The following is a 21,385-nucleotide window of genomic DNA, read 5'->3' as shown; positions in this document are numbered from 1 at the left end:
GCCCAAGAGCCCATTGAAGATAATATGGGGTCCTTGACCAAGGACAAAATCAAAGTCCCATCTGATTGTGTTAAGTACTTAGTGGTTAATGATGATACAGGGGCGTCTCACGGATCTGTACTGCCCCTACAACCTCTGCTGCCAGACAACTTGAAAGATCATTTGAAAATTTTGTCCTGGAACATAGCGGGCATTAAGGCGCGCCTTGCGTCTATGGATTGGTCAAACTTTATGGACAATTATGATATTATCCTGTTGCAGGAAACATGGGCAACGGAGCCTGTTCATAAGTTAGGTTACATTAACTTCTTCAAACCCGCAATCAAAGGAGGTAAAGGGCGGGCCGCAGGTGGCTTGTTCATCTGGGTAAAACAATCCCTGGGTCTCTATCCAACGGAGTACCCGGTGGAGAGTCAGGATCTCCTCTCCATCATAATAAACAAAGGGAACAAGCAAATCATGAACATTATTAATATTTATGCTAGAGGTCTGTCTGGCGGTCGAAGCCCACCCTTGTTGAACCTAGTTGATCATAGGATTACGAAAATGGACAGAGGCATTACTACCATTCTTGCTGGCGATCTAAACTGTACTATGGAACCTGTGCTAGATATGGGAGATACCTGGACCATGGCAGACGATTCGGTATGGGGTATCCCGGACTTACAAGTGGAGAAGAGGGCTAAAGCAACAGAGGCTGCAGTGTCCTGGATGGCTTTTTGTTTACAAAATGGGTTCCGTGCATGTAATGGCCGCTCCGTCTCGGATGTGAAGGGAAATTGTACTTTCGATAATGGCCAGAGGCAGAACCGCATTGACTATATTTTACTGGACATGGAACATTGGGCTTTGCTAATTGACATGGCAGTATTAGAGCGCCCGGAAAGTGATCACAATCCACTGTCTTTATCGTTGAAGTTACCGGGTCTAAATAGACACGAGGAGCCATCTGCTACCTATACAGGGGACGCCCAACTTACCAACGACAGGAGGAGATTGAAGTGGTCACGGGTCATGGTAGATGAGTGTTTACTAAATAATATCAATGTTGTAGTGGAGAATGCATTTAATGAAATGTTGCAAATAGATATGTCAGGGGTGGATACTGGATCAGCCAATAATGTGATGGGTGTCCATATTGATTGTTTTGACCGCTTAAAAACCCTGCTATCCAAACCATGTGGGAATGTTACTACTAAAACTAACCCTTTGCCCCAAAAATGGTATAATAAGAAATGTAGAGAGGCACATGCAGCTCTCATTACAGCCATTAAATCACGGGACATGGGTGGAGTGAGGGCTGCTAGACTTCACTACAAAAAAACCCTTAGCAAAGCTAAACGGGAGTGGGAGGATGAGTTCTGGTCAGATCTCTTGGAGGCCTCTTCCACTAACAATCAGAAAAGGTTTTGGGATTTGGTTAAATGGGGTAAAAATATAGACTCTTCTACCCCGGGAAACAATGTGCCTCTGGAGGATTGGGTATCATTTTATTCGGCCCAATTTAGAGCTGGTGATGATGAGGCTATAAATCCCTTAGGCAATGCACTCTTGCCGACCCCACAAAGTGAAAAACTCACCTTTACGGTTGCTGAGGTTGAGTTGGCGTTGGCACTTACTCTTCGAGGTAAAGCCCCCGGTATGGATCTGATCCCGGCTGATCTATTTAAATCTAATCCCACTCTGTGGCTCCCGTATATTACCAGGATAGCTAACACTTTGGCCCTTGGAGCTACAGTCCCGAAATCTTGGAAAGGGGCCGAAATTGTCCCAATTTACAAGAAGGGTGATAAATCCATTCCAGGCAACTACCGCCCTATTAGTTTAATCGATTCGATTAAAAAAATAGTGGCGCGTATGGTTCTAGGACGGGTCCAGGGATGGATCGAAACGGAGAATATTCTGTCACCCATGCAGGCGGGCTTCAGATCGGGAATGAGCACCATAGATCAGGTTTTTAGATTCTGCCTGATCTATTGGAAGGAGGTGTGGTTGGGTGGTGGCACCATCTATGCTGCAGTCATTGATCTGAAGTCCGCCTTCGATCTGGTGCCTAGGGACAGGCTATGGGGTGTGCTGAAAAATCTGGGGTGCCCACTAGAATTAATGGACCTCATTGTAAGACTCCATGAGGACAACTTTGCGAGGGTGAGGTGGGGGTGTCAGGGACAAGTGACGGAAACATTCCCCGTAACTCGAGGTGTCCGCCAGGGGTGTGTCCTGGCCCCTACCCTCTTCCTCCTTTTTATCGATCAAGTTGTTAAATTTTTCATGGATACCCCCACTGATGCACCAATGCTGGCAGGGATGAGGTTCCCTTTACTCATCTTCGCACATGACACTCTAATCCTCTCAAAAACACGCGGCGGACTCCAGCGGGCTCTTGACCGCTTTGAGGAGTACTGTGCCATCAATAATTTGGTAGTCAATGTGGGGAAAACAAAATTTATTGTTTTTACAAAAAACCATTTAGTCCGAAGTTCAGTGAAGTTGAATGGAGTAAACCTCGAACAGGTCGATACCATGACCTATTTAGGGGTTACCCTTGATAGCCGTTTAAGATGGAAAGACCAGATTAATATGCAACATCTTAAACTTGCCAGGCTAACTGGTTGCCTCGTTAAAGAGCAGAAGGAATCAATCACAAAACGGGTCCTACCGGCCCTTAAGATCTATGACGTTAAAATCTCTACAGCCATCTTATATGGCGCGGATCTATGGGGCCACATGGACTTGTCTAACCTGTTCAAAACCCACTGTAGATTCCTTTCGAAATTTAGTGGGTCTCCCACAGTCTACACCCTTGATCCCTCTCTGTTTGGACCTTGGTTCCCCACCTATTAATGAGATGGCAAGATTTAGGTTAGTGGCATTGTGGAGACGGATATGGACATCCCCAGATCTATCCCTCTTCGCAAAAGAACTGTCGGAAGTTAGGACTATCAGGGGTTCAGGGAAAATACCATGGCTTTCTGCAGTTAAATCCATTCTTAAAGACATGGGCTTGGAACATCTCTGGACATCCCCACAATCTAACGTTTTCCCACCCAAAGACGAATTTAAATCACTATATTGGGCCACAACCCGCCTAAAAAGAGTCCTGCTATCCAACAAAAACGGCCTTACAGGCAGGTTTTTGACATTCAAACTTGACCTATCGAGAGAGCCATACTGGGATGTTATATCTCGACCGTTGGATAAGAAGTTGTACCATCAGTTTAGAGTGGGCGCTTTGCCCTTAAACACCTTTCTGAACAAACGGTCTACAGGGATATCGCCCAATTGTACATATTGCCCAGGTCATGTTGAATCTGAAGGTCATTTTCTTTTTGCCTGCCCAAGGTACGATGCACCCCGAAAGAAATGGTTAAAACCTTTGTTTCAAAAACTACCATTTAAAACAGCGATGGAAGGCATATGGGTGCTTAGGACTAACACCTCAGAACTCTTTGTGGTAACTTTGGCAAAGTACCTGGGATGGGCTTGGCTTCTAAGGCTAAAAACCAGTATGCATTAGTGCCAAGTTTCATTATCTGCATTCCTTGTTTCTTTTTTTGTAATTCTGAACTGCAATGTTGACTTTTAATGCAATGACTTTTATTCTTATTCTTATATGAAATACTCAGGTTTCTTTATTCATTAATTGAAATTTAATCCTGTTTTATCCATTTTTGTCATGAAATGTTTTTTTTTTTATTTGTATACTTATTTGTATATTGTTTGTTAGTGTTTAAATATTCCTTAAAGTACTGTTTTTCTGTGGATGTTCTAAATTGAATTAGTAATACTCTTTTGTATTTTAATGTGTCTTTTATGATTTGTTAAAAATCGAAATAAAGACTTTAAAACCTGAAAAACCTGACAAACCTCTTCCATTACTACGATGCCGCCACCCTCCTAGCCCTTAACCCCGGTCGCGCCCCCAACTGCGTCCAAGCCGCTCCTGGACCTTTCTCCTGCTACTCCTGCAAATTCAGCGGCACCGACAACATCTCCACTACGACCACACCACAGATTCCCGACCCCACCCACCTACAATGCATCCTTCTCAACACCCGCTCGGTCCACAGACACCCCATTGACCTATGGAATCTACTAGACACCATCTCTCCGGACATCGCCTTCCTAACAGAAACATGGATGAACGCTTCCTCCGCCCCAGACATCACCATCGCCATCCCTGAAGACTATAAGATCACTCGCAAGGACCGTACCGGCCACACAGGAGGAGGAATCGCTATCGTCCATAAGAAATCAATCCGCATCTCAACCAGCTCTGTTGCCAACCTCGCCAACTCCGAACACCTTCACTTCCAGATCCACATCGACCCCAAGACCACACTCAGAGGCACCCTCCTCTACAGACCACCAGGACCCCGCGCAAAATTTAGTGAAGACATCACGGACTTCATCTCTCCTCACGCGCTCCCCTCAAAAGACTACATCCTTCTGGGAGACCTCAACTTTCACCTTGAAAAGATCAACGACCGCAACACCACCACCCTCTTGGACAACCTCGCCAACCTCGGACTTAAACAACTGGTCACTTCCCCCACCCACATCGCAGGTCACACTCTCGACCCCATCTTCACCTCCAGCAATCATGTCTCCTTCAGCCACACTACGGATCTCCTCTGGACTGACCACAGCTGCGTTCACTTCACCTACAACAAGCCAAAACCCATCAACCACCTCCAACCAACTCTGCAAAGAAACTGGAACAAAATCACCACCGACCAGATCTCCTCATCACTCCTTCTAAACACCCCAGCCCACTCTTCTAACCCAGACCAAGCCGCCGCCAACTTCACCCTATGGTTATCCAACACCACCGACACCTTAGCACCACTGAAAAAACGCCAAAGCAAACCTGGCAACAAGAAGGCCTCATGGTTCAACGATGATCTTAAGAAGTCCAAGAAACTCTGCCGCTCCCTTGAAAAGGCCTGGAAAAAAGACCCAACCACTAGCACCAAGGACGCCTTCAAAAACGCCACCCACACTCACCACCAACTAATCCGAAAGGCCAAGAAAACAGCATTCAAGGATCGACTTGACAACAACGCCCACAACAGCAAGGAACTTTTCAACATCGTCAAGGAATTTTCCAATCCCTCGGCCAACTCCAACGACATCACCCCCTCTCAAGCCCTCTGCGACTCCCTAGCCTCATTCTTCCACAACAAGATTGCAGACATCCACAACAGCTTCGACAACCAACCCGGAGACCAACCCACCCAACCTTATGCTGAACACTCTTCCCCCGTGAACACCCTTAACGACTGGAACCCAATCTCCACTGAGGACACCATCCGCCTAATGAACTCCATCCACTCAGGATCCCCCACAGACCCATGCCCTCACCACATCTTCAACAAAGCAGACTCCGTCATAGCACCGCACCTCCGAGACGTCATCAATTGCTCCTTCAACTCCGCCACCTTCCCGGAAAACTGGAAACACTCTGAACTCACCGCCCTTCTGAAAAAACCCACAGCGGACCCCACCGAACTCAAAAATTACCGCCCCATTTCGCTCCTTCCATTCCCGGCCAAAGTCATCGAGAAAGCTGTCAACAACCAACTCGCCGCTTTCCTCGAAGCCAACAAATCCCTCGACTCCTCACAATCTGGCTTCCGAGCAAAACACAGCACTGAGACCGCCCTCATCGCAGCAACAGACGACATTCGAACTCTACTGGACAATGGAGACACAGTCGCCCTCATCCTCCTCGACCTCTCTGCAGCATTCGACACAGTCTGCCACAGCACCCTTTTACAACGCCTCAAAAACATCGGAATCTAAGGAAAAGCACTAGAATGGATCACCTCGTTCCTCACCGGAAGAACCCAGAGAGTCCGCCTTCCACCATTCAAGTCCGAGGCCACTGAAGTCATCTGTGGCGTACCACAAGGATCCTCACTCAGCCCCACCCTCTTCAACGTATACATGAGCCCCCTCGCGGCCATCGCCCGCCAACACAACCTCAACATCATCTCTTACGCGGATGACACTCAACGAATCCTTTCTCTCATCAATGACCCCAGCACCGCCAAAACTAACCTACACGAAGGAATGAAAGAAGTTGCAGAATGGATGAAACACAGCCGTCTGAAACGGAACTCAGATAAAACAGAAGTCCTCATCTTAGGTACATCCCCCTCTGCATGGGATGACTCTTGGTGGCCGGAAGCCCTTGGAAAAGCACCCATCCCGACAGACCACGCACGGAACCTAGGCGTCATCCTGGATTCTTCACTCTCTATGAATAGACAAGTCAGCGCCGTATCCTCATCCTGCTTCAACATTCTTCGCATGCTCAAAAAAACATTTCGCTGGATCCCCACCGAAACCAGGAAAACTGTCACCCATGCTCTGGTCACGAGCCGACTGGACTACGGAAACACCCTCTACGCAGGTACCACCGCTAAACTCCAGAAGAAACTCCAACGAATCCAAAACGCCTCAGCCAGGATCATATTAGACATCCCACGCAACGAACACATCTCTGGTCACCTGAAAGACCTCCACTGGCTACCCGTCAATAAGAGAATCACTTTCCGACTGCTAACCCACGCACACAAATCACTCTACGACATCGGACCAGAATGTCTCAACTCACGACTGTCCTTCTACACCCCCTCCCGCCAACTACGTTCTTCCAGCCAAGCCCTCGCCACTGTACCTCGCATCAACAAGACCACCATGGGTGGCAGATCCTTCTCATACCTGGCTGCTAGAACATGGAACTCACTCCCCACTTACCTTCGCCTTACCCAGAACCACCTAGCATTCAGAAAGCAACTTAAAACATGGATATTTGACAAGTAATCCTCCTCCCCTTCCTAAGCGCCTTGAGACCCTCTGGGTATGTAGTGCGCTATATAAATTCTTTGACTTGACTTGACTTGACATTTAGCTGCATAGCAAGCTCTGGTAGTGGGCCTTCTTGCCTCCCGGATAATGTCCATGCATTCCGGAGGCAAATCAAGGTAGCCAAACTCTAGGACTTCAGGAGCCAGATCGCCAGGTTGAGCTGTTGCGGATCCGGGTGCTGAATGTCGCCATGGTTCTGCATCAAGAGCCTGGGTGTGAGGCGTAGTCTTTGATCCGGTACCACGGAGAGCTCCAGGAATGTGGTGTACCATGGTTGGCGTGCCCACGTTGGAGCAACCAGGATGAGTGTCATCGAGTGTTGCAGCAGCTTCCTTGCCACCAGCGGTATGAGAGGTGCTGGGGGAAAAGCGTACGCAAATTTGCCTGACCAGTTCATCCATATCGCATTGCCCTGCGATTGAGGGTGTGGGAACCTGGCGGCGAAGCTTGGGCATTTTGCGCTCTCCCTTGTGGCAAACAGGTCTATCTCTGGATGACCCCACTGCTGGAAGTACGGGTGGAGTACTGATGGATGTATCTCCCACTCGTGCAGTTGGTGGCTGTACCTGCTGAGCAGATCGGCCATCTGATTGTCCTTGCCTGGGAGGTGTTCTGCCATGAGGAAGATGTTCCTCTGAATGGCCCACTTCCACATGCTCTGAGCCAGATGAGACAGCTGTGGAGAGTGTGTTCCTCCCTGCTTCTGGATATAGTACATCGCCGTCATGTTGTCCGTTCGGATCAACACGACCTTGTTGCACAGATGTACTTTGAATGACTTCAGTGCCATGAAGATCGCCATCAGCTCCAAGTAGTTGATGTGCATCCTCTTCTGTTGTGTCGACCATAGTCCCTGCACTGTGTAATGGAGTACATGCGCTCCCCATCCCTGGAGAGACGCGTCCGTTGTCAGGATAATTTGTGGCACAGGCTCTTGGAACGGTCGGCCCTTGCAAAGGTTGTGTGGAGTCCACCACTGCAGAGAGTTGTATGCCCGACCGGTTACCAACACTAGGTCTTTCAACTGTCCTTGAGCCTGAGTCCACTGGTGTGCCAAGCACTCCTGGAGAGGACGCATATGTAACCTTGCGTGCGGGACTATGAAGATGCAGGAGGCCATCATGCCTATCAACTGCATAAACACTCTCGCTGGGAGTGAGTGTTGCGGCCTGAACTTCTGAATGAGCGACTGGATACTGGTGATCCTCGCTGGATTTGGCTGAGCTGTAGCAGTTAGAGTATTGATTGTCGCGCCCAAGTACTGCCTCACATGGGCAGGTTGAAGGTGCGACTTCGGATAGTTGAGCGAAAACCCCAGACTGTGAAGAATGTGAATAGTGCTGGACATGTCCGCGGCGCACTGCTGAGCTGACTTGGCCTGAACCAGCCAGTCGTCTAGGTAGGGGTAGACATGTATGTTCTGCCTCCTGAGGTGCGCCGCCACGGTCGCCAGACACTTCGTGAACACTCTGGGGGCAGTGGTCACTCCGAAGGGTAGCACTTTGAACTGGTAATGCCTGTTTTGAATGGTGAACCTGAGGTACTTTCTGTGGGATGGATGGAGTGGTATGTGAAAGTAAGCGTCTTTGAGATCCAAGGTTGCGAGGAAGTCTCCCTCTTTTAACAGTGGAAGGACTTGCTGCAACGTCAACATGTGGAAGTGTTCTGAAAGAATATACATGTTCAGCGGGCGTGGGTCCAACATGGGTCTGAGTGAGCCGTCCTTTTTTGGTATTAAGAAGTACAGGGAATAAACACCTGTGCCCTGTTCTTCTACTGGCACGAGCTCTATGGCGCCTTTTTGCAGCATCGCAAGAACTTCCTGCTGCAATAAGTGCAAGTGCTCTGCTGACATAGGACGGTGCCTTGGGGGAATGGTGGGTGGAGTGGACGTTAGCTCCAGACAATAAACGAACTGGATAAGTTTCCTTACCCACCTGTCCGTGGTGATGGACCTCCAGGCAGGCAGGAACCGTTGGAGTCTCCCCCCGACAGGTGTTAGATGGTCGGGGGGCAGTGACAGGGAGTCACTGTTTGTTGGCGGCGGAGGAGCGGGAACTGTTGTTGCCTCTGCCCTTGGTGTTGTTTCCTCTGTAACCACCCCTACTCTGTTTAGTGTATGAGGATTGCGCACCACCCTTAGTAAATTGCGCCTGCTGTGCCACGTGTCCTCTGGTAACACCTCGATTGCCTGAGCGACGAAAAGTGCTTCCCCTAAACTGCTGAGACTGGAGTGCACCCATAGATTTCGCAGTCTCAGTGTCCTTTTTAATTTTTTCAAGTGTGGTGTCCACCTCCGGGCCAAACAGTCTGTCTGGATTAACAGGCTGATTGAGTATAGTCGTTTGTATCTCTGGCTTAAACCCTGAGATGCGGAGCCATGCTTGGCGTTTCAACATCACACTAGTGTTGATGGCTCTTGCTGCCGTATCCGCAACGTCTAGCGCACACTTAATCGCAGCGTTGGAGATGAGCTTGCCCTCTTGGATGAGCATCTCCGCACCCTCTTTAAACTCATCAGGGAGGTGTTGTAGAAGCTGCTCTAATGTATCGTAGTGTGCCCTGTCGTATCTGGCCAACAGAGCTTGTGTGTTCGAGATGCGCCATATGTTGGCTGCCTGCGCTGCCACCCTTTTCCCGGACGCCTCCAGCACTTTAGACTCTTTGTCCGGGGGAGGAGATTCACCCGTTGACTGCGAGTTCGCCCTTTTGCGTGCATTAGAGACCACCAAAGAGTCCAGAGGCAACTGGCCCCGAATGAAAGTTGGGTCCCCAGGTGCCGGTCTGTACTTTTTCTCAATTCTAGGATTCACCACTCGTGCCCTAGTAGTGTCTTTGAAAATGTCAGTGGCATGTTTCATCATTCCTTTAAGCATAGGAAGTGTTTTTACAGTCTTTTTCGGCAGTAGAGAAAGTGTCGAATAGAAAGTCCACCTCTACCGGGTCAGCATGCATCTCTACATTGTGGTTTGCAGCTGCCCTTTCGATTAAGGCATTGAATGCTGTTGAATCTTCTGTTGGAGAAGTTTTAGGCCCGTAGGCTTGCGGGTCAGATATAGGCTGGTGGTCCCCCTGATCCCCTGCGGGCAACCATGAGTCCTGTTGTTCATCAGGGTCAGCGTTGTCAGGGAAGGTATACTGTTCATCCTGTTCGCCCTCGCCACTATCTGAACAAGTGGGTGACGGTGTTGGACTTCCGGTTGGCTGGTAAATAGGCTCCACCAGTTGAGGGGACCCCGGGAGTGGCTTCTTCTTCTTTAGAGGGATTACAAACGGCTCCAGAGGCTGTGAAGTAATCTTTCTCTTCTTGAGGGTCAGTTTCCCAGTGTCAGCATCGATAAAGTGTTCCGACTCGTCATCCAACAAGGGCTGACGATCAGAACCGCCACTTGGTTGAGTATGCCGCCCTTCGACCGAGTCCTTGGGCACCGATCGAGGCGCAAAAGCCTTTGGCACCACCTTTGGTGGCAAGGTAAAGTGAAGCGGCATCGAGGCTTGCTTCTTTGGTACAACCGGAGTAGTCTCCGAGGGCGTCTTCGGGCCCGACGTGGATTCTTTGTCCCGAATCCGTTTGAGGGAGTCTTGTACCTGCTTCGTAAAAGAAGCGGACGGCTTCGTCGATCCGACTGTCGATTTTGATCCACCCCCTGGGGAAGACTGGAGCGTGGATGACGCCTTTTTAGGCGTTGGAGCTGCCGATGCGCCGTCGGCCGAGCTCTCGCCGCCGCCTACGGCTCCATGCGTCGCTGTCGATGTCTTCTGATCGACCGACTTTCCTTTTGGTGCCGGGACACCTGGCTTCGGCACGGCGCCCCTTTTGGCTTCGCCGACCGGTTTGTCGGCCGACGCGGTGGGCTTGACTTTAGGCGGCACCGAGGCCTTCTTTGAGCTTTGCTGCTCAACCACTTTTGGAACCTTAGCCGCATCAACAGTCTTTTTCGGCCTTGAGATTTCCGAAGAAGATGGCGTCGATGACGTAGCAGACGCCTTCGAGGATGACGGCGTCGATGACGTAGCAGACGTCTTCGGTGTCGATGGAGTGGCGTCCATCTTGGTTTTGGTCAAACCCGAAGGTTTCACTTTCGGTTTCGTTTTCTGTAATGGCGGCTCCGCAGAGGTGACCATAGCCGGGCCGACAGGCGGGGCGGAGGATCGAGGCGTATGGTCGTGGGTAAGGCCTTGTGGCGATCCCGTGACCTGAGCCGTTGTAAAAGTTGGGACGGGGCATAGCTCGTCCTCCGAGCTATCTTCCATGGCCCCAAAAGGTTCTCCGTCGTCCCCTACCTCCTCGATGTCTTCCTCGAGGTCGTGGTCCTCGACCGCTTCTCCGTAGTCGGTCTCGACCTCCGCCGATGCCGGCGAAATCTGCAGGTGAAGCTCCTGCTCATCTGCCGCGGGGTCGCCGAAGATGTCCGCTGGCACCGGAGCCGATCGCTGGGCCTCAAGGCGCGCCACGCGCCGAAGCTTGATGGTCTTCTTCGACCGGAATCTCGAACAGGCCATACAGTTGGCCTCGTCATGGTCCGGCGACAGGCACTTGTTGCACACTGGGTGCATGTCGATGTGTGGGTACTTCGAACCACACACGGGCAGTACTTGAACGGACTCTGTTCCATCTTATCAACGCCGGGGTCTTGCTGCGTCGACAGGGCCTCGATGATCGAAGAGTCACCGACTCACACGAAATCCCACTCTAAGAGTAGGAATGAACACGAGACCGAACGCGAACAATACCGACGAGTGAGTAAAGCCTTTTGGCCTTAATAAAGTTGTTTTATCGATTCCGAACAGGAGACGTCGAAATCACATCCGAACCCAATGGCGGAAAAAAACAATCTGGGGATGGAGTCGATGCCCATGCGCACTGTAGTCCAGGGGAGGAGCCACCTATCTCGTGATACTTCGAAGACTCTTCCAGGACAACAAGGTGCAATCATCCGGACCCAACACTAGGCGGCGATCTATGCAATAGATGTGAATTTAGCAGCCCACATGCCTCGAACAATCTGTTACCATATGGTACTCTTCCAACCATGCCGCAAACAAACTTTGCTAGGTCTCTATTTACACTCGCATATGTGTACACTGGATGCGCAGTCACCCAGATCAACCAAAGAGCACAGTAAATACCACCAGGCCACAGGTCCAGCCACAGTGAACGCCTGGCCACCCATATTCTCAGAAGTGCTTAATGAGTGTTCTGCCACCCGGCAGCATAGTCAATGCCTGTGCCAACATTGTTCACTATCCTACAGAACCCTCATCAACTAGGCGCTCTCATAAGTACACCAAATGTTGTGCCACCCTCACCAACCCAGGACAATTGTGCACACCGAGCTAAACAGGAACCCTCACTATCCCACAGAAACCCCAGCAATGTCAGATCATGATCACATGGAATACCCAAGCCACCCGGACCTGCCCATGCACACACTGAACCCCCAGCTATACTAGCAGGCCCATATCCGGAATGAATGCCTGCCCAGCCAGATCCCGGGCTATGCCTACACACCCCTAAGCACATTGAATGCCTCTCCACACCACCCCACCCATGAGCACATTCAATGTCAGAACACCAAATGAGCAGGATTCTACACACTGCCCAAAAGAACCTCAGCCCTCCATCTTTCTTTGCACACTTTCTTGGTACACCAAGACTCCACCTCTCATATTTTGGTCCTTAGAAGATTCAACAACACATCAGAAAGCCCATAATACACTGCCTGTATGGTCCTCAGAGAACATTGTGACTCCCTCGTCCCACCCGCACTCATCGCACCCTGCCACATTATCTCTCAGTCAATGCTGCCATCAGGAGTTGTCACTGCCCTCTTGAGCTCCTATGCATAGATCCCCCGGCTGTATGGTACCTTCTTGGTCAGTGAGTCGTCGGAGTCGGATGGCATTCTGGTCGAGACATGGAACATGACCTCGACCGTAGAGGTTGCGAAGTATGGAGTGCTGAGGCCCGAGGTTCGGTTTTTCTGCAGCCCCCCAAGGAATCCACAGTGATTGGTCAGATTTACCTACAGGAAAAGCACAGAAACAATCAAAGACAATCCACTGACAAGCACTGCACCTCTAACGATCAGTCACTGGGTAGCCCAAATGTTGTTTCAAGAAAAAAATGGTCTGGGGGAAAGCACGGGAGGAGAAACATCAGAATCAAAGTGGTCTCGATATCAATCTTCCAGATGCTCAAGACATTATTGTCCGGGAATCCAGGATAATTATAGTATTTCTTATTTTCATTATACTGTTTTCTTGGAGTTCACCCAATCATTGTCCACTGGACCCAAATTATATCCCTAACGCAAGTCCTTTTGCTTTCCTACGGCCTATCACTTACTCAAACTCTAAACCCTAATTTGTCTCTCAGCACAATCCTTACTTTTATTATAACCCTAACAAGAGCCCTATTCCTCTCTCAAGCCCCATCCCTTCACCTGTAACTCACCCTAAACCTTACTTTTATAGTAATTTCATCTGGAGCCCAATTCCTAAAATAAACCCTTGTCCTAACGCAAACCCTTTTCATAATGCTATGCCCTGCCCATAATCTAATAATGAAACCTAGGATTAACAATAAAAAGGTAACCTTTACACTTCTTTTTATTATTAAAGCTTATTTGGGTTATCAAACCCATAAAAAATGCAAACAATGCATAATTATATAAGAATTAATACTTTTCAGCTTAGATGTATCCAACGTATTTGCCTTCAATGATTTTGGAGACCCATTTTTCGGTTTCACACTCCCAATTTATTTATCCCTGAAAAAAGATCACCATCACTTACAAGAATCACAACCAGTGATATCCAACTGGGAAGTACAGTCCTCACGTACAACCCACTCACAACCCTAGCCTCATGACCAGCAACCCATTCACAACCCAAACACCGTGACCAAAAACTCATTCACAACCTCATGCTCCATACAAATCCAAACAAACCCATCTTACTGACCAACAACCCATTCACAACGTCATCCTCCTGATCGAAAACCCATTCACAACCTCGTCATTGTGAAGTACAACTCATCCACCACCTCCTCCTCCTGACCAACAACCCATTCACAACCTCCTCCTCCTGACCAGCAAACCATTCACAACCCAAACCCCGTGACCAAAAACTCATTCACAACCTCATGCTCCTTACGAATCCAAACAAACTCATCGTACTGTCCAACAACACATTCACAACGCCATCCTCCGTACGAACCCAGACAAACCCCTCCTCCTGACCAGCAACCCACTCACAACCCAAACACCGTGACCAAAAACTCATTCACAACCTCATGCTCCGTACTAATCCAAACAAACTCATCGTACTGTCCAACAACCCATTCACAACCCCATCCTCCGTACGAACCCAGACAAACCCCTCCTCCTGACCAGCAACCCACTCACAACCCAAACACCGTGACCAAAAACTCATTCACAACCTCATGCTCCGTACTAATCCAAACAAACCCATCTTACTGACCAGCAACCCATTCACAGCCACATGCGCCGTACGAATCTAGACAAACCCTTCCTCCTGACCAGCAACTCACTCACAACCCAAACACCGTGACCAAAAACTCATTCACAACCTCATGCTCCGTACGAATCCAAACAAACCCATCTTACTGTCCAACAACTCATTCACATCCCCATCCTCCTGACCAACAACCCATTCACAACCTCCTCCTCCGGACCGGCAAACCATTCACAACCCAAACACCGTGACCAAAAACTCATTCACAACCTCATGCTCCGTACTAATCCAAACAAACCCATCTTACTGACCAGCAACCCATTCACAGCCACATGCGCCGTACGAATCTAGACAAACCCTTCCTCCTGACCAGCAACTCACTCACAACCCAAACACCGTGACCAAAAACTCATTCACAACCTCATGCTCCGTACGAATCCAAACAAACCCATCTTACTGTCCAACAACCCATTCACATCCCCATCCTCCTGACCAACAACCCATTCACAACCTCCTCCTCCGGACCAGCAAACCATTCACAACCCAAACACGTGACCAAAAACTCATTCACAACCTCATGCTCCGTACAAATCCAAACAAACCCATCTTACTGACCAGCAACCCATTCACAGCCACATGCTCTGTACGAATCTAGACAAACCCTTCCTCCTGACCAGCAACTCACTCACAACCCAAACACCGTTACCAAAAACTCATTCACAACCTCATGCTCCGTACGGATCCAAACAAACCCATCGTACTGACCAGCAACCCATTCACAGCCCCATCCTCCGTACGAACCCAGACAGACCCATCTTACTGACCAACAACCCATTCGCAGCCACATGCTCTGTACGAATCTAGACAAACCCTTCCTCCTGACCAGCAACTCACTCACAACCCAAACACCGTGACCAAAAACTCATTCACAACCTCATGCTCCGTACAAATCCAAACAAACCCATCTTACTGACCAGCAACCCATTCACAGCCACATGCTCTGTACGAATCTAGACAAACCCTTCCTCCTGACCAGCAACTCACTCACAACCCAAACACCGTGACCAAAAACTCATTCACAACCTCATGCTCCGTACGAATCTAAACAAACCCATCTTACTGTCCAACAACCCATTCACATCCCCATCCTCCTGACCAACAACTCATTCACAACCACCTCCTCCTGACCAACAACCCATATATAACCCAAACATCTTGATCCGAAGCACCCTCAGCATTCACAGGCATCCCTGATACACTGTCCCTACATAGTCTTTAATGACAGAGCAGCACAACACTGTGCAGCTACATACATCAGTCCTTAACAGCAGGAGGGCGTGACACTGTGCAGCTACATACACCAGTCCCTAACAGCAGGAGGGCGTGACACTGTGCAGCTACATACACCAGTCCCTAACAGCAGGAGGGCGTGACACTGTGCAGCTACATACACCAGCCCCTAACAGAAGGAGGGCGTGACACTGTGCAGCTACATACACCAGTCCTTAACAGCAGGAGGGTGTGACACTTTGCACCTACATACATCAGTCCCTAACAGCAGGAGGGCGTGACACTGTGCAGCTACATACACCAGTCCCTAACAGCAGGAGGGCGTGACACTGTGCAGCTACATACACCAGTCCCTAGGAGGAGAGTGGCATGACACTGTGCACCTAAATATAGCCGTCCCTAATGGCAGGGTGGCACGACATTCCACATACATACATCAGTCCCTAATGGAAGGGCACACAACACTGACCTACTTACTTCCGTACCTAACAGCAGAGTGGCACAACACTGTGCACCTACATACACCAGTCTCCAACAGGAAGAGACGACACTGCTCCTACATACACCAGTCTCTAACGGTAGGTTATCACGACACTGCACGTACATACAACAGCATCTAACAGGAGGACAGCACAGCACTGTGCAGCTACATACACCTGTCTCAAACGGGAGGACCGAACACTGGCAAGCTACACACACCAGTCTCTAAAGGGAGGGTAGATCAGCACTGCACCTACATAAACCAGTCTTCAACGTTAGGTTGGCACGACACTGCACGCACATACAACAGCCTCTAACGGGAGGGCGACACAATACTGTGCAGCTACAAACACCAGTCGCTAATGGGAGGGCGAAAATACTGCATCTACATACACCAGTCTATAAAGGGAGAGCAGCAAGACAGTGCAGCTGCATACGTCATATGCTAAAGGCCCAGCGGCACAACACTGTGCATCTACAAACGCCAACGCAGGGCGTCTGATCTCACACATTCAGCATAAATACCACTTGCACTTGATCATGCACTCACCTCCCAGCCGAGGCCGGCCACAAAGTCCTCATAGGCCTTACTGCCAGCAGTGTTCGAAAGGATGGACAGCTTGTCTTCCTGGCCCGCTCCCACATAGAACACAGCAATTTTATGCGTCTCCCTGCTGTAAAACAGACAAGTATCATTAAAGCTCCAACAGAATGTCATATAGTTACTGCTTACCTATATACCGTGCTATGTTAGCATGAGCTTATTAAATGTTTAAACACCATTTTACCTTTTTGCTGCTTCTGCACACGACACATAATTGTTGCTTTAGCTTTCAGTCTAGAAAGGGCGTTGTGATTTATACGAGAATAATATGTCATTGCTCTGATAACATTGCTTAGCATAACGGTGTCTGTACAGTGAGTGCTGAAGCCTTGAAGGATGAGTAAACACAGTGTTATTGTAAGGTCTGATCTTCGCACTTCCCTAGACATAACATAAATGCAGCTGCTGGCAAATCTGGCTTTAGGTGCATTTTATATAGCTCTGCACAAGAACAGATAAACACACTTGATGGTGCTTCGCATGCAGAGAGCTGGTGGAAGATGATGAGATCCTCTGCCACTGAGAGATTGAGGTATGGGGCCGCCCTGCTAAAGCCCAAAGAGACCTTCTTAGATATAATATAATATGCTAGTTAGGGAGGGTGAGAATTAGGTGTTGTTAACTCCTATTCATTTCAACATTTTAGCATGTTGTCACCTTTCGCTTTTTATGGACTAATAACTATGCTGATAACTTTGCTCGTTATAATATGTTTGCTTGTATTACCTAAGATACTGCGTTTGAGAACCCTGCATTAGTAAATAAATATTTCAAATATGCACGTGTCCTCATTTACTCCACGTTCTGGTTTGAAATGATTATATAACGAAAGAGTGTCTATGTGTTCCACGTGACCTGAGGTATTCGAAGTTCATGTTCTGGTTTGTCTAAACATTGGGAGTTTGTTATGACCAGTGAGACACTGTAGCTAGCTCGGTAAGGGGATTTTGGATACTAAGGTGAGTTTTGGGCCATCCTAATTCACTGAGGTTCCAAATCTCTATGCACAGTTCTATAGGAGACTGGAATCCCTGCTACAAGAAGAGATGGGTAACTCGCTCTGCCGCAGTAAAAGGGAATAGAATCTGATATTTCTCCTCTAGCAGTGATGTTTAGCAGTGATGACTAGTGATTTCGGCTCCACTTGCAGTGCTAAGATGGCCTGGGTCCACGCAACTGTGCCTATCAAAGGGTCAAGGGGAGTTGGCACCACACCGTTACTAGTATACAAATCCACTAAACAGCCTGGAACACCGATCGACCTTAAAGGGGTTCACCAATGCACAGATACATAATACATTTCAATGAGTGAATACATTTTTATGGGCAAGTACCAATTCCATGCTTCGCAGCACAATAAAACCACCATCAACTCTCACCATTGCCTGGAATCCAGGTTCCTAAGCTCCCGGAGCAGCTTCTCGTTTTTCTTTAGAAGATGAAAACTCCTCCTAGAAGAGACAGATTCAAAAGAACTGGTATTAAGACAGTAGAAGGCCTAGGAGGCGCGTGCAGACAAACAATATTTAGACTGACAGGGCCAAGCAATTCTCAGTTTTTAATAACAATCAGGAACAAAACCAAAATGTAGTGAATACATATAGAAAGAAGTACCACAAAAATGTGACTCAAATGACATTTACATTGTGGTAGGAAAAAATGTTGTACAAATATTCCTTGTGACTGCAATGAAATATAGCCTGCTTATATTTACTACCCTTGCAATTTTTTACACCTTTATTCACATGTTGCGAAGTTGAGAGATTTTCATAAAGTTATTAGAGATTGGGCAATCTGTAGAGCACAAAACACATTCATAAGTTAACCTTCTTTTGTTTAAATATTTCCACCAGGACCATGAAACAAACGTATTTTGGAGATGGTATACATTTTAGCTTCAATTGATGGCTAAGAAAACTAAAATAATATTCCTGATTCCTTATTTAAGTGAGGGCATTCAAAAGCACATGCTTCCATTTCGATAGAAAACCATTTGGAATTCTTGGCCAACAGTGACTGGAAATCAAAAGGAATATTTATCATGCTTGAGTGGGGTATAATACAGCATCCATGTATTAAAAATGACATCCAATGAAAATTAAAGCTACTGAATGCAAAAAAAGAAAAATTATTAATTTTCAACCAATCGGTATCAGTAAGAATTATGCCACTTGACTTGAGCTATTTTCCCTGGATGCAGAGAATTTCAGAAAAGGGTTCTCGCATTAAAACCTTACTTTAGCACCCCAATCTGAAATGTATTGGTTCCAGTGTCCATAGTCGAGCAGTTATTTATTTGGTTGATATAACTGACTCAGTCAGAAGGAGCTAAATCAAATGGCTCAGCTGGACATAGATCAATTTTGCCAGCGCTTTGGGACCACATCTAGGTATTGAAAACCTGAAATTGTCCTAAGGTAATCTTGAAAAGAAATTGATCGATGAGCTTAAAAATACCCAATTAAGACCAGCATTAAACCATTTAAGAAGTAACAACAGAAAAAAGCTTAAATATTCTATCCAAGATAGTCTCATCAAGTATCTTCTGAATTAACGATGTGTGCAGCCGATTTTGGTTCCTATTTTTAGATACTTTAATCTGGACAAAGAAAGAAACATTAACTGGTGAATGACATAACTCATCGGAAAAAAATATTTTGGTACAAGAATATTGTATAAAAAATGTTGGCAAGTAAAAAAAAATTCTGGGGCAGAATATAGAAAGACTATCTTTTTAGTGGAGTATATAATATCACTTTAAAACATGTTCTATATAATGTTTACTTTTTATAGTTGCATTAAATATTGTTTTTCATTAATTTCATATACATTTTAGAAATTGCTATTATGATCATTTTTAATACAGTTTGTCATTTTTAATGTGTAATTTGGTTTTACATTTAATTAGTGGTTTCTAATTTAGTAGCAGACTGTTTTGTGTGTAGGGGATTAGAGTGGTAGGTTATTTAAAAAGTTGTAATTTTATTTGTATGCTAAATAATGAATGGGTAAGTAAATATGTACATCAACTTATTGTTCTTTGAGTATAGTTTGCGATCTTAAGGGAGACATTTACATTTCATACAGTTTAATTAGTCATTTTTCATTTAGTAGTGGGTCTTTAAGTGTGTAGCGAATTAGGGTAGGAAGATATTTACATATAAAAGTTTTTATTTACAATTTCTTTTTCTATGCTAAAATATTTGTAGGTAGTTCTAATTATGTTAATTATTTGTTTAATTGCTAATTTGTTGATTACTGGATTCATCAATAAAAAATTGAAAATTATTTCTGTATTCATTATTTGTTTTAATTGTTTAAATTAAGAACTCATTTAATATTAACAATGAGTTTGTTTTTTTAATAAGGTTTTTGGTAGTAAGGAGGCACCTAATTAAAATATGTATTTGCTTTCTATTTGTTAATTTAAGATAATGATTTTTTTTGTTTCTATTACATTTAATATTATTTATCAATAATGCGATATTCGAACTTTAAATATTTTCTTTTATGCATGTATATATTTTTATTACATTGATTCATGGGCATTTTATATCTAACTCCTCCAAAGTTCAACACTTTCCCTGCTTTTGCTTATGTTGGGGTGGAAACAATGAATGCAACACCCTTCAAAGTCCAACAATTTCACCACTGGTTCTTAGACAGGAGTGAGAATTTCCCTGATTTTGCCTGCATTGAAGTGGAAATAGTAAACCTAATCCCTTGTAAATCCGATTCTTTCCCAATGTTTGCTTAAACTGGAGTTACAATGGTAAATCTAACTTCTTAAAACTTCAACATCCATTTCTGATTATTTTTTAGGTTTGTTTTACTTTTTCATTAATGTCCACATTATTTATTTAAAAATATATTCTTATTTAAATGTTATTTTAATTCTTTATATTAATTTACTTTAAGTTTGAGATTAACTTTTGTAAGATACAGGTTTGTTATTACCTATAAAATTATTGTCAATATGTTTTATGTATTTTTTTAAATTGTTAAAATATTGTTAATATTTCTTAATTTATGTATTTACATGTTTAATTTAAATTAATAATCCAAACTATTTTTAAGTATAATATTTAGAAGTTTACCATTCTAAATACATTACATATATTCAATATATATTAATATATTGTTATACTTTTTTGACAATATACTATTCTGCAATATTTTTGACAGTTTTGTATGTAAACTCGATATATTTGTTGACAATATTCAAACAAAAAAAACAAAAAGCGGTTAGGACGTTTTACTGAGAGCAATATTAACTATTATTGAAAGAGGGAAATTATTCCATTTCACAGGATTTTGAATGAAGGGTGGAAGAATATCCCTTGAAGCACTGAATAATAAAACCTAAGTTTCTACCATATCCATGCAGCTAACTATACTTTCAGACCACTTATTAGTCACTGCTAATGTTTTTAGAGCTTGCTGCTAAATATAACACAATGTAACCATGTAATTTTCTAATTGCAAAACCTGTGATCGGAGGAGATATTGGTAAATGAGTATGAACATATACTGCTAACGGTTCCATAAATAATGCAAAAAAACAGGTAACGTGGACAACTCTGACGCACCCCTCTTTTTGGTGCTACCCTGCATAATGACTTGTTACGAGTAGTAATATTCATAGTAGCCATGTTA

The 21,385-nt window shown here is 45.9% G+C and overlaps 1 protein-coding gene across 9 annotated transcripts in view; it reads right to left on the bottom strand.

Annotated features, from left to right (window-relative positions):
- Positions 1–21,385, bottom strand: part of RALGAPA1 (Ral GTPase activating protein catalytic subunit alpha 1) — a 775,068-nt gene that overhangs the window by 267,962 nt on the left and 485,721 nt on the right. For all 9 annotated transcript variants that reach the window (XM_086936929.1, XM_086936922.1, XM_086936927.1 and 6 more), the window contains 3 exons: positions 18,109–18,180; positions 16,676–16,799; positions 12,747–12,902 (listed from right to left, as the gene is read on the bottom strand). In XM_086936929.1, the coding sequence (XP_086793055.1) occupies positions 12,747–12,902; positions 16,676–16,799; positions 18,109–18,180 (352 nt within the window). The remainder of the gene's footprint in view (positions 1–12,746; positions 12,903–16,675; positions 16,800–18,108; positions 18,181–21,385) is intronic.

This window comes from Lissotriton vulgaris, chromosome 9, assembly GCF_964263255.1.
Source record: "Lissotriton vulgaris chromosome 9, aLisVul1.2, whole genome shotgun sequence".
NCBI classification, from domain to species: Eukaryota; Metazoa; Chordata; class Amphibia; order Caudata; family Salamandridae; genus Lissotriton; species Lissotriton vulgaris.
The sequence above is the reverse complement of the archived record's forward strand: the minus strand, read 5'-3'. Positions and strand labels throughout refer to the sequence as shown.